This window comes from Lynx canadensis, chromosome D2 (assembly GCF_007474595.2).
Source record: "Lynx canadensis isolate LIC74 chromosome D2, mLynCan4.pri.v2, whole genome shotgun sequence".
NCBI classification, from domain to species: Eukaryota; Metazoa; Chordata; class Mammalia; order Carnivora; family Felidae; genus Lynx; species Lynx canadensis.
The window spans coordinates 17742538-17755984 of NC_044313.2; the positions used below are offsets into that span (position 1 = coordinate 17742538).

The following is a 13447-nucleotide window of genomic DNA, read 5'->3' on the forward strand; positions in this document are numbered from 1 at the left end:
GGTGGCGAGTTGTCATGTGGCTAGTTTGGAACAGATTGAAATGGAAGCTCGAGACCGCCCCAGGCCCTGGTGTGTCTGCTGTTTCTATGCCCACGGTGATCTATGAGGCTTAGGGCTGGCCTCACGTGGCTCGTGCTTGCTGGATGAGCCCCTCCCATGCCGCGGCTCCTACTGGATTGTCTGTCCTTTGGTGGGTGATGCTGAGAGGTGGTGGCTGAGCGAGGGACATGTGCCGTCTCTCCCCTTCACATCCATGGAGCAGCTGCCCAAGGCGTCTGTCTTTCTGAGGATGCGTGGGTGGGAGGAAAACAAGCCGGCAGGAAAGTACTCCTTGTTCCTTGATATTGACCAGCACACCCCAGCCCCGACATACCAATGAACCAGGCCTCTGAGAGCGCTTCCCTGCTTATGTGAAACTTATCGGATCAAACAGGGTGACCAAAGGCAGCCGGCAGTTGCGGCACGGAGAATGCCACGGACTTCAGACTCGGGATGAAGATGGCACCTTTCCCCTCCAGCTCAGAGCCCACGGAAAAGCTGATGATCTCACCGGTGGCAAGTCCCAGAAAGGAAAAAAGACGGAAGGTCAATCCCAGCAAGGCATGGCTCCTATTGTCTACTAGGAAAGCAATGAGCTCATTGACTACACAGAGACGCCCCGGACACCCCATCACACCCTCCCCACACCAGCCGACTGGACACACAAGTGCTCCTTTAAGAAAGCCCTACTTACTCTCCAGACCACAGTCCTCCAACCACACACTCAGCTAGCGGAGGAGACAAGTGGACCAGAAACAAGGGACTCACAGAGGTTCCTCTGAAACCAGCCCCAGCCACAACCAACCAACAGTCCTTGGCTCTGGACGTGCATTTCTCCCAGGAAAGCCATTTCTCCCAAGCGCCAGGTGCCCTGCTAGGCTAGCAGTTCAAACCAGAGAGACGAGGAAATCATTGCTTGTAGTTAATTCTCAACTACGTAGACAAACGGCTATAAATATTTATGACGGGAAATTTCATTATTTAAAAATTCGGCTCTAAATTTCCAGCTAACTCCAGGAAGAATGCTTGCTGAACAGGTTGCAAATTAAGAACAATTATTTTTCTCTTCTGCATTTGAATAGAACTTACAGCTAAAGTCATTTAAAGGGGTTAACATCAACCTTAATTAAATATTAAAGTGTGCCTGTACCTGCTGCTATTGTTGCCCCTTCGAATAAGATATAACCTATTTTTGACAAGTTTTCATCTTTCTCTGTGGAAGACGCTACATGAAATCAAATCAGTGGCAAAGAGGAGAGTAATGAATAATCTATTTCATATTCCAACAGTACCCAGAGCTCGGAGTGGAAAAATATTCAGTCAGACGATGGCAAGAGGCTGCTAGGGTACCACATGACACAGCTAATGTTTAAATAATAATAATAATAAAAAGCGATAAACAAATCATTAGCCCTTAACAGTTGTTTAATGCAATTTGTTAATGAACGTAATGGTGGGGACTAATAATGAAAGAAAATAAAAACGTCTAAACAGGCGCCAAGTTGCTGGCGATGCGCAATTATTTCCTTGTCAAGTTTTTATGATTTAATGAGCCCCTCTGGGACTGACGGCTGTCAGTCAGTCGTGACTTTTTGACACCATTAGAACTTCAAATACAGCAGCAGGCAGGCTGTTTTCCTCGGATTTGAAATACTGAAATGATCTGACAGTTTTAAAGAAAAGATGTGAAAAAAAAAAAAAAAAAAAGGAGAAAGAGAAGGAGAGAAAGACAGTTGCTTTCTTTCTTTCCAACCCCCCCCCCCCTCTTCTATGGGGTAGATAATCTCTGGATGCTGTTTGGTAATGAAAATCCAATCACTGAGGTCATTATCTGATGAGGTTTTTGGAACAGGCAGGCTTTTTTCCCCCTCTTTATTTCTTTACTTAATGATAACCCTCAATGGGCTTGCCCCGCATGGGACGGTCAGAGCTGCACAATTTTGTTCACCATTAATTTCAGCCTTTGAAGCTCAGGGCTCAGAAGCAGTAGCAAAGCAAACCCCCCACCAAGCTGGTTCCAAAATAAGACAATCCAGCCTGCCTTAAACAGAATAGCAAATGGCCTCCCAGCCCAGGCCTGGCGGCTGACGTCAGGCCCATCGCATATGCAGGCATTCGCCTTCAACACGGAACATTTAAAACTCTTTACAACTTAAGAGACTTTAATTAAATTGCTTTTGATTCCGGAGCAGGGTAGCATCCGCTTTACTTTATTCGGTCAGGGAAACTGTTTAGTCTGCATGAATTTTATATGGCCAGGGCCTCCTTCTCCTCTTCCTCCTCGGTGTTTCTTCGTCTTCACCCCCCACCCCACCTTCCCACTGAACCTCATTTTTTCAGCACAGGCTCTCAACTGGAGAACTGGTCCGCAAAGTCGACATAGGAAGTTCCCAGAGCCTTTCACAGATCTAGGACCTGCTTCGAATTTGTGGGCTTTCTCCCTTCCCCAGTGGAGCAGGGGAGTGGGGAGAAAACCGTGTCTCCGGTCTCGAATTTCTCCTGCAGCAGCCGGAGGGCCAGGCGGGAATTGTCGGGACTTCAGACCAGCCTCCCACAGAGCGCTCACTACCCGGGTCTTGGGGGCCACTCTCAAGGTGGGTTTGATGGGGCTGGTAGGCCAAGGGTCATCTGGTCAGATTCTCTCTCTCTCAAGGTTGAACCGGGGCAAAATCTCAGGCAAGAGCTGATAAAGAGGTAGAACTGGAAAGGAAAAGCCATTGAGAGGCAAGCAGTGCCCCTGGCCCCCGCCCTCCACTTCATCTACTTCAACATGAACGCAAGGCGTTAGTGAAATATTGAGGAGCCAGCGGGTTTAGATGATCAGACCAACCTGGCTTGCTGGGTGGCCTTGGGAAGAGGCGTGAGGCGTATATAGCTGGATAACTGGTTACCCGCTTTAGCTGAGATCAACAGTTTCCAAAGAAGCCACCGGAGAGGTCGGTGTAATACTTCCCCACCATTAGTGTTTTGGAACGGGAAGGAGGTTGTTTGTTTGTTCCCCTGCTTTTTAATGGTTTCTTCAATGTGTTCAGCATGTACAAAATCCGTTATCGGAATAAAAGAACCTTGCTGAGATGGATCCCTTAAGCTGATAGGAAAATTAGCACTGCCTTCCCACTCCTTCACCGTCCTATCTCCCCCTGCCAAAATCCCATACGATCCCTGCAAAGTAAAGGCTGCAGCTTTATTTATACAATACTAAATGATTTATCTGGACACACGCAGGCCCTGGCCTGTTTTGCTAAGTACGATCTCTCCGGTGGATTTTGCCATTCTGCATTTCCTCTCTAAACCATAAAGGTTCTTCTCGGAGTTGGGGCAAAATATAAAATAAAGTGCCCCATCCAGGTGATCTCAATCTCTGGGCACAGGTGGTTAGCATTTTTTATGAAGAGAACAGGTCTGATTTTTCAAGGATTCAAAGCTTCCAATTACATTCAAAAAGATAGTACAGACCTTGTAAATGCCAATGAAGTCTTAAGAAAAACACATTTTGCTTTATGACTAGGGGGAAAATGACCTCATCTTGGGCAACTTGAAGCCTGATCATAAATGAACTCATTTTGAACGCAATTCCCGGTTACCTCGGACAGAAAGAAACCAAAAACAATCACAAAGCATGTCAGAGGTTTGAATACGCAGTGAAGTCAGGAAGGCTGTGCTAACATTTTTTTGTAGAAAATCCAAGCCATCCTCTGTAACACGCTGCAACCCCCCTATTCTTTTGAAGGAGGTTAGTGAACATTTTCCATAAAGTTTATTTCTAGTGAATCATCCTATAGGACTCTATGCCATATTTATAATCACATTTGAAATTTCACACTGACGGACTCATGTTCTTGCTCTTCCTGAAATATTCATGTTCTCTTTACATACTGGAATGGATGTGGAGGGAACCTTGTCAGACCTTTTGCATGTATGAGGGCTGCTTTTGGCGGTGCAGATATTAAAACCGAAAGGATACAGAGATGCTTACACAGGTCAGGGGAGAGGGGGTCACAATTAAATATTGTGCCAAGGCTTACTTTGCCAGCAAATTCTAGGGACTGTGGGATTTGGGGAAGGTAAGGAAATATTTCATGTAGCCAGTAAGCAAAGTTATGAAAAGTGGATCTTGGGCAGACTCAGCAAAAATATTCTTGGCTGTAAAAAAAAAAAAAAAGTATATATATATATATATATATATATATACACACACACATGCATAGAAAAACAGAGAAAGTGCTAAGTCAATTTCCTGCACAAGTGACATTAAATATCCACCTTTACAATGAAAGCACTCAGGCAGGTAGACTATATTCATTATGCCTGGGTAGCAACAGGGCTGGTTTGCTGGAGTGGGTCACTGGCGGTGGCCTCTGTTTTTCTCTGCATTTTTATCCTTGGACATCACAGAAGGGCAATTTGGAGACAAGAGATGTGTGACAAACAGCACAGCCCATCAGATGCCCCACGACTGACTCATCGCGCCCTATCCCAAACCATGACCCCTGACACGTCCACGGGGCAAGGAAGAAAGTCACCAAAGCTATTTTGGTTAGTAGATGAAATTACCGAAAGGCAAATAAACATTCACCTTCTCCTACAAAAAACAAATCTGGGTGAAGACAAACCTAGAAAAGGAAACCGACCCACACGCAAGCAGGAATAGAAAATATTTTTACACTCTGCCCTTCAGCCGAACAGTGGTGAAAAGAGGGAGGGTCGTTCAGGGCCTGTCGGCGCAAAAGAATGATTCATGTGACCATTTTGTCTTAATTACTCAGAACAAGCCGTTGTTGCTGTTTATCAGGGAAGAGCAGATCCATCAGCGTCTTCTGACAGAAAAAGTGATCGCCATCAGGATGGTGACAACGAGGATGATGGCCAAGATGACGACCAGGATGCGGTTCTGGATGATTCTAGGAAAGAGCAAAGGACAAACAAAAATATCACAGATAAATGAAGGACTTTCTGACCAAGACCAGTCAAGACCAAGTTGGCTAATCAAACGACGGTTTCGCAGGTGGGGGTAGGGAGCCCCGTGTGGGGCTTGAGTGTGAACGCACGTGAGTACGCACGTGCATGTGCGCGCGCATGAGCTTTTTGGGTCTACAAACGACGCACGAGGAAATGAACGACTCCGTGGTGACTGTCACGCGGCACTCAGAGAAATGCTAAGGCGAATCAAATGGCTTTCCAGGCTCAGGGTACCATGTAGTAATCTTTAAGCGATCAAGGGCCCCACGCGAGCTTCTCTTTTTAATTTAAAATGTGAGACAAGCCTCATTTTTTTTGCAGTGTTTCCCGTTAAAGTAAAAGACTCCAAGGAAACATGTGTCAGTGAGGTACTTACCTGTACAAAAATACCTGGGGAAAAGTAAAAGAGAGATTTAGGAAGAAAAGGACAGGATTAAGAAGCAAGTGTCAAACTCGCAGCTCAGGCTGTGAAACCGTCATCTGTCACTGGGGCTCACTGCTCGGTTACGCCAGGAGGAAACGTTACGTTTGCTCCGTAACAAAAAAAAAAAAAAAAAAGATGGATGGAAATGAGAATTACAGAGTACCCGAGCGCCTCATGTGCTTTGCTTGGTGGGCCCTCACCTCTGGGGATTCCAGGGGCCCAAATATAAGCCAATGTGAATGACGGGGAACTGGCAGGTCAGGAGGAGACCCAGAGTAGAGACACATGCTCCAAGATGCTTTCAGAGAGTTTCCAATGAAGTTGCCTCACAGCGTGTTAGCTCAGTCTGAGAAAAGGGGTTGAGCGACAGAATGCTTTGTTGAAACTGTCAAAGGGGACCCAGGTCAAGTGGCCTGACACACACACATCCCCCCCCTCCCCCCCCCCCCCCCCCCCCCCCCGCCTCCTACAGAACCCACCACAGCAATAGAGCGGCTGGCGGTAGAGGCAACCGTCCCTGTGCCTAACACCCCACAGCAAATCCCATCGGCCTGTTCCTGCAAATATCAAGCAGAAAAAGGTCTGCTGTCTTAGTCTCACGGAGACCCTGCCCTCCTACTTTTGTATCTCTGTGAAGAAACCTTTGGAGGGTGTTGGCAGGCTTTTCTAGCTTCCGGATGAGTTTCTTTCTCATCGGAAGGAAGGAAGACATCCTTGTGGCTTCAGCTGGATTTCTCCTCGCCCACCCCCTCCTTCTCCAAACCTAAATGGATGGATGGAGAGACGGTCACGTCAGACAAGCCCCCTCCCCCGTGGCCCCCTGGAAGAACTAGCATCCTTGCCTCCTGACAGGTTACAAAATGATCACATTTGCTGACACGTCTTCCGCAAAACTGCTTTAGTGCCTGTGTCCACTTTCCTCGAAGGAGATGAATGGTCTGCTCGGTCCTCATTTATCACGGAAGGCTCAGCTAAGATCTGTCTCGTTTATTTCTTCCCTTCCCCACTAGAAAGGCTGCGCCCTGACATTAATTCTTCTGCCATGACAGCTAATTCAGACTTAACAGGCCATATTTACTCAGGAGGCAGGAAGATTCTCTGTCCCCCAAATAAATAAATAGAAACAGGACTTCACGCCTTGTTAAAGTGAGGCTAATTATGAACACTGATCGGTGCTACTTGGTGGCTTGATTTAAATCCCAAATTGATTTTTTTCCACTCTTCTCTGGAAGGGGGCAGAAGTCTTCAGAGCAGGCTCTACACATCCCGTTGGCCCAAGTCACTGTCACAATCTCTATTTACCACAGTCATCTGCGTCAGACTTGCAGAGGAAATCAGCAAAATTGAAACTCAGCAGTGAAACAGATTAAAAGCATGAAAACTCTTTAAAATTCTGCCTTAAGTAATATACGGTAGTGTATCTCTCGGTTGACAACCATTTTATTTGTGGGTTGAGGGCCCCAAGGCATCCATGATGCTAATTTATAAAGGATTAACCGCGGGTGTTACTTGTTTAATCTGAAGCATGGTTAGCAAAATGAATACACAGGAATCCCTGAATCCTCAGCTCTTCCCTGGCCTTCCAAATTGGGCTTCCCTCATCTCAAGGCCAACAGGGGTGTGATTCCCCCACAGTCATTCTTCACAGCTTATATGTTTAATTCACTCAGCACATAACCGATCCCAGGAGAGCCTGACCTCTCTGCTGGGGTCACAGACATTCAGAAAGACCGAACTGTCCACTCACTCCTTGGTGTGTCCGGAGCCCGGAGCCCTCTCCTCTACAGCCCCAGCACACACAGGACAGTTGCTGGCACACCGCACTCAAAAGAGACCCACCCGAAGGATGATCATCAAAGAACGCAGCTCCTGTAATTGTAATGGGTCCATTCAAGGGCGAACGGAGGAGAAACCTGAGCAAACACAATTTGCAGAAAAAACGCAGGGAGTCCGCACAGGAAAGGCTGAAGTTACAAGTTGAAGCAAACCCCCCAAAGAGGCAACTTCGTGCCATATGCCTTCTCCGAGCGCTGCTGGGTCTTCTCCCTGAAGCTAAGAGAAGGAACGGTCCTCGCGGAACGGAGGCGGGCGGTGGAGGATGTGCGCAGGAGAGAGCACTTGCTTTCAAACCAAGGGCTGGCAGATCTTTAGGACAAAGCGTGTAGAAGGGGGGTGGGTGGGGGAAGAGTTGGAGCAGACAAGAGTTGGAAGTAAGCTTGACTCAGGCTAGCAACCCAGCTTTGGACCTCAAAGGTGTTATAGGTTGATATGGTGCCTCTAAGGACCAGAAAAGGGAGCTGCTGGGGCCCGTGAATGGATAGGAACCAGCCAGCCCGGAGCAGGGGAAACAAAGGCTGGCATTGGCGGGCCCCATCTGTGAGGAAGCCTGGAGTACAGTCACAGCCAGGGGCGGCTGGCAGGTATTGCTGTAGGCAAAGCAGAAAGGAACAGGGAGTTTGCAGAGAATCAGAAAAACAAGCCGGGAGAGGGGTTCCCAGCTAGCGAGCCAGGGAAGGAACTTTGGGGAAGCCCGAAGTAACTTCTTTCTAACTTTGGGCAACCGGGGGCTTTTTACGTTCAGCTAGGTCTGCAGCAAGCTGTCTTAATCTCCCTTTTGAAAATGCAAAGTGTGTTTACCCAGTAAATAATTTAAGAAAGAATATACACTTGAAAGAAGACATCCATTGAAACAGCCAGGCTAAATTGCCTCCGGGCAAAAACTTGTGCATTTGCATGCTGCATTCTATTAAGTGAGCACACTGTGGCTTTAAAAGAACGCAGAGCCAAATTAAAAGGAATGTGGGCCCGAAACATCAAGGATTCTCCAAGTTTACATTATGAATCACAGTGCTGTTGATACAAGATGAATTAACCATTTACTTTGAGGCTGAACTCACAAAGTACTATTGAAAATACTGATCCCCGTGTGGAACCCTGGGAGCGGCTAATCTTTCCATTGCCAGTCTCCTCCCCTTCTGGAAACAAGCTCCTGCGTGTGGCAGCGGGATCGAGGGGACTGGGTAGAGAGGGGGCAGGCGGGCGTGGCACGTGGTGCGGTTCTCTCTCCTGCTTGAGAAGCCCGGAAATTCCAGTCGCAGGAGGCGTCACCCTGTTCTCTACTTCTAGGCACAGACGGCTCTCACCTGTCCCTTGAAGTTAGGTGCGGCCACGTGACTTGCGTTAAGTCGACGAAATGTGAGCAGAAGTGCTGGCTGTCACTCCCATGCCAGGGGGTGGCATCTGACTTGCAGTGTTTGACTCTCGGCTGGCTCTTCCCTTGCCGTTCTGATTCAGGAGGCTGTATGTTTCGGGAGTGGAGTTACAGGACGGCGGGCACTGCTCCTGCCTGGATCCCCGACTCATCACATGCAACACCACCGCCCAGGAGACTCCCCTGGTCTCGCAGCAGAGTTGTCTTAAGGCGATGAGAAATGGCTTAATGAGATGGGATGCACCCACGTGACTTAGGCCATTCCAACCGAGTGAGTCCCAGGAGCCTGGCTTCGAATGCTGCGTCACCTGGATCATAGGGGGGTGTGGATGTTAGGCCTGGATCTGCTGTAGCCGTTTTGTTTCCACAAGGGGAGCCATCCCGAGAAGCTGACCCGCGGAGGATAGCGCAGTAGAAAGAATGGCAGAGAAATGGAACCCTGGTCCTGAAAACATGGTGAAACCCTGTATCAAACGACCCTTCCTCTGGACTTTGGGTTAGATGAGAAAAAAGTTAACTTCATTTCTCCAGTTAGTTTGAGTTAGGTCTTCTGCTGTTTGAGACCTAAAGGGCATTGTTAGGTTGATTCACCCAGATCCCAAAACCAAGTCCTTGATCTACAGCGTGTCGTTCCCACTGCTTCCATGAAGAATTTCCTGACCGTGACCTTGTCTGACTCTTGTACTTCCCTGTGCACCCCGTATCACACAGTTTTATGATTTTCTGTTTCTGCGCGGGTTTCTCCAATAAAAAGTAGACTCTAGGGTCTGACTCTCCTTTGTCTTTTGTATTCCTAGTGTCTCAAACAGAGGTTGGCACAGACATTCTCAAAAATGTGCTTGCTGAATGCATGAAGGAGAGGCTCTACCTACAAGGGCTCCTCTGAAGGTTTCTGTTGTGTGCTTCCTGGTTTCTAAGGGCTGCGCGTAGATGAGCACAGCTTTAGGAGTTAGCTATTAGCCACCCTCCCATTAAGGATGCCAGCAGTGTGCAGACTCTTTTGCAAGCCTGCATTCATTAGCTGGAGAGTGCCCGACACTCCATAGGTTCAGTGCCCCGTCCTGCACAGGCCTTCCTGCCTGGCCAACGGGCCTGAATAATGATGCCCCACCTCTGGGGTCTGACAGAACAGGAACAACGGGCAGGACGATTAGCAATCACGAGAGCATGGGGTAAACTGTGCCGAGGAGTCTGCACCTGTGTCTCTCTGGGAAGTTCTCAAAAACACGGGCCAAGGGAAAGGCTCTCTAAGTTCGATATCAAATTCAACGTTAGCATTCACCAGAAAGAAATGCAAACAGGAATAGGGGGTATGGTTCCTTGTCATCAGCCTGTAACCTTAACTTGAATTTGAAGCATCGTTTTCAAAGCTGGGCACACGGTTGCATCTGAGCTAGAGTTGTACGGTTGTTCTGCCCCCCTGATACGTGGCCATCCAGGGTCTTCTGTATTCTGCATCTTTGGGAAGTATCCTCAGCCTCACCCCAAGAGTTCAGGTAGGGTTGATCCCAATTCTCTGATTCCACAGGTAGACATATGACCCAGGCAGGCCCAGGTAATCACAGCTCTCTATTCCTTGCACAAGTATTTGTTCAGGAACTGGCACGTCACCGGAGCCAGATAGAGACCTCTGGGGATTTTTTTTTTTTTTTTTTTTTTTTTTTTTTTTTTTCTGGAAAGTCAAGAAAAAGGTACTCTCTTTACTGGGATTGATTGTAGGGACAATGGAAGCCTAGAACAGCCAGAGGCCATTCTTATCACCCTGCAGGATGGCAACCTGCCTGAAAGATGCCAACATGGAGGAACACAGTGTCCAGAGATGAGGAAAAGAGACTGATTCCTAAAAGCATTATTTGGACCCTTGGATCCTGCTGCGTGCAGGAAGAGTCACACTGAAACTTCCCAGTCACAGGAGTCAAACACTTTCCTTTGGATTTCAGCAAGTTTGGTTGAGACTTCTCTCACTTCAACCATACTGATTTTACTGAGGTGCAGTGTCCCTCTCCACCCCACCCCATTCACGTCCACCCAGAACCTCAGAAGGTGACCTCAGTTGGAAATAGGGTCTTTGTGGATGTAATCTGTTAAGGATCTTGAGATAAAATTAGGGTGGTGTAGGGTGGGCCCTAGATCCAGTGACTGGTGTTTTTATAGGAAGACAGGACACAGAAAGACACAGGGAATAAGGCCATGTGAGAGGTTGGTAGCAGAGACTGAAGAGGTTTGGCTATAAGCCAAAGAATGCCTGGGGCCACAGAATCTGGAAGAGGTAAGGAAGGATTCTTCTCTAGAGCCCTCAGAAGGAACATGGCCCTGCTGACTCCTTGATTTCAGACGTCAAGCCCCTAGAACTCTGACAGAATAAATTGCTGTCGTTTTAAGCCACTCAGTTTGTGATACTTCATTATGGCAACCCCAGGACACAGATACATGGGAGTTTTGGATCCAGAACAGGATACGGACCTGGCCATCTTGGCTTGGCCTTTCTGAGGACTGGTCTCCATGTCTCCACCCACGTTTCCAAGGCTGCATCACATATTCACTTTGGGACTGTACAAAGTCTTCCTCTAAGGGCAGGAGAGTCCCAGCCTGGTTCCCTGGAAATTTTGACCCGAGCTGTGGGGCCCCTAATCTTTAGGAGCTGTTGTTTCTTTCATCTCAGAATGAGAATTTCCATTCATGAACAGAGCGGGCAGCTGCCCAAAGCCACGTGGGATGGGGGACCTGAGAGGACTTGTCTCATAAGACTCCTGCCTCTGGGATAAGGCATTTAAAACAGGAGGAGAACCAGGGCACCTGGGTGGCTCAGTCGGTTGAACATCTGACTCTCGATTTCGGCGCAGGTCGTGATCCCAGGGTGGTGGGATCAAGTCCCATGGCAGGCTCTACCCTGAGTGTGGAGCCTGCCTGAGAGTCTCTCCCTCGCTCCCTCTGCCCCTCTCCCCTGCTCGTGCATGCGCGTGCACGCTCTCTCTCTCTCAAATAAAAATAAATAATTTTAAAAAATTAAAACAAAAATAAGAGGAAAACCAGATGTCATCTCTGGGCCAACTTACTAAGCCATCGCCCACCATTCATCGTCCACACTTCCTGACCTAAGTCGAGGAGAAGTGGGTTATCCGGCAGCCCTGAGGGAACAGGGCACAGGAGGGATACATTTTGATAGGTGGAGAAAGGAGCACGCTCCAGCGAGGAACCCAGGAGGCAGGGACGGGTGCCTGAGCCCTGGCACACCTAGGTTAGGTCCTGAGTGAGGACCAGAGTAGCTTAACCCCGCTTCCAAATTTCCACTTCGTTCAACAGGGATCAGCAACTGTCTTCTTGTAAAGGGACGAGGGAGCAAATGCATTAGTTTACAAAGGACCACACACTGGGGGCTTCAACAACAGAAATTTCTCGGTCTCACAGTTCTGGAGGCTAGAAGCTAGAGACGGAGGTATTGGCAGGTTGGCTCCTCCAAAGGCGGAGGGAGAATCTGTTCCACGCCTCTCCCCTGCTGCTGGTGGTGCGCTGGCAATATTTGGGGTGCCTGTGTCACCCTGATCTCCGTCTAGGTGATGGCCGTCTCCCTGTGCGTGTATCTGTGCCCGAGTTTCTTCTTTTTATAAGGACGCGATTCCTACTGCATTAGGGGAGCACCCTGCCGTAGTATGCCTCATCTTAACCAGTAACGTCAGCCTATTTCCCAATAAGGTCACGTCCCACGGTCCTGGGGTTAGGGCTTCGACACATGAACTTGGGGGGCCAGAGGGTCAGACGAGAACACATTTCAACTCATGACACTAATATTCAGGCTTTGTGGACCATGTGGTCTCTGTTGCAAGTGCTAGCTTTGCCCTTTGTGGCGCGAAGGCGGCCCTAGACAACGTAAGCGGGCAAGGGTAGCTGTGTTCAAAGAAAACTTCCTTTTAGGAAACGGGAGTTTGAATTTCATATACTTTTCATATGTCAAAAAAATTATTTTGATTTTTTTCAATCATTTAAAAACGTAAAGGGGGGGTACCCGGGTGGCTCAGTCAGTTGAGGGTCCGCCTTCAGCTCAAGTCAGGATTTCGTGGTTCCTGAGTTCGAGCCCCACATGGGGCTCTGTGCTGTCAGCCTGTCAGCACAGAGCCCGCTTCGGATCCTCTGTCCCCCTCTCTCTGCCCCTCTCCCGCTTGCGCTCTCCCAAAAATAAATATTAAAAAAAAGAAACAACGTAAAGTGATTTTGGTCCTGTGGGCCATACAAAACCAGGCAGTGGGCTAACTGCAGTTTGCTCGCTCCTGGTCTAACAGCTAAAAGCTACGGAAGGCTGGCCCTTTTCTGCTGGAGAACAGGGTGGTCCTCGGGCCACGCACAGACAGGTATGGCCGGTTTGGCCAAGTCCTTCCGAAGAAAAAAGGTAACACGAGAGTCCCAGCCCTGTGGGAGCTCAGGGTGTCACGATGAGCAATCAATCACAGAAACCTGACAACAAAGGCCATCATTAGAGCAATGCCAGCGCAGGCCAATTTGTTGTGTGGATTTGCCTGGGGTGGGTTTCAGCTCCTTCCCAAGCAACTTCGGCTCCCCCAACCACAGGGAGACGGGGATTAGTTCATTAAAGATGGTAAGGCACTTTGGAAGGTAAAAGCCCTTTACATGCGTGCGGTCGGCAAATAATTCTGTGAGAGAGGATGCCATTTCAGGAAAGGTGAGAGGCGGGAAGAAAGTTGTCTAGAGGTCGGAGAAGTTGCCTGGGAAACTTCCAGAGGCTGGTTGGGAAGGTGGAGGGAGGCAGCAGTCCAGGAAGCCGCCGCCTCCTCAAGCTCGCCAAGCTTCTTGTTCCCACA

The 13447-nt window shown here is 48.6% G+C and overlaps 1 protein-coding gene across 4 annotated transcripts in view; it reads right to left on the bottom strand.

The window, feature by feature from the left end:
• Window positions 1-3779: 3779 nt before the first annotated feature.
• VTI1A (vesicle transport through interaction with t-SNAREs 1A) overlaps window positions 3780-13447 on the bottom strand; it is a 348726-nt gene continuing 339058 nt past the window's right edge. For 2 of the 4 annotated variants that reach the window (XM_030334885.1, XM_030334886.1), the window contains one exon: window positions 3780-4940. In XM_030334885.1, the coding sequence (XP_030190745.1) occupies window positions 4847-4940 (94 nt within the window). In that variant the 3' untranslated portion in view covers window positions 3780-4846. The remainder of the gene's footprint in view (window positions 4941-13447) is intronic. The other 2 variants (XM_030334888.1, XM_030334889.1) reach the window with 1 other exon arrangement.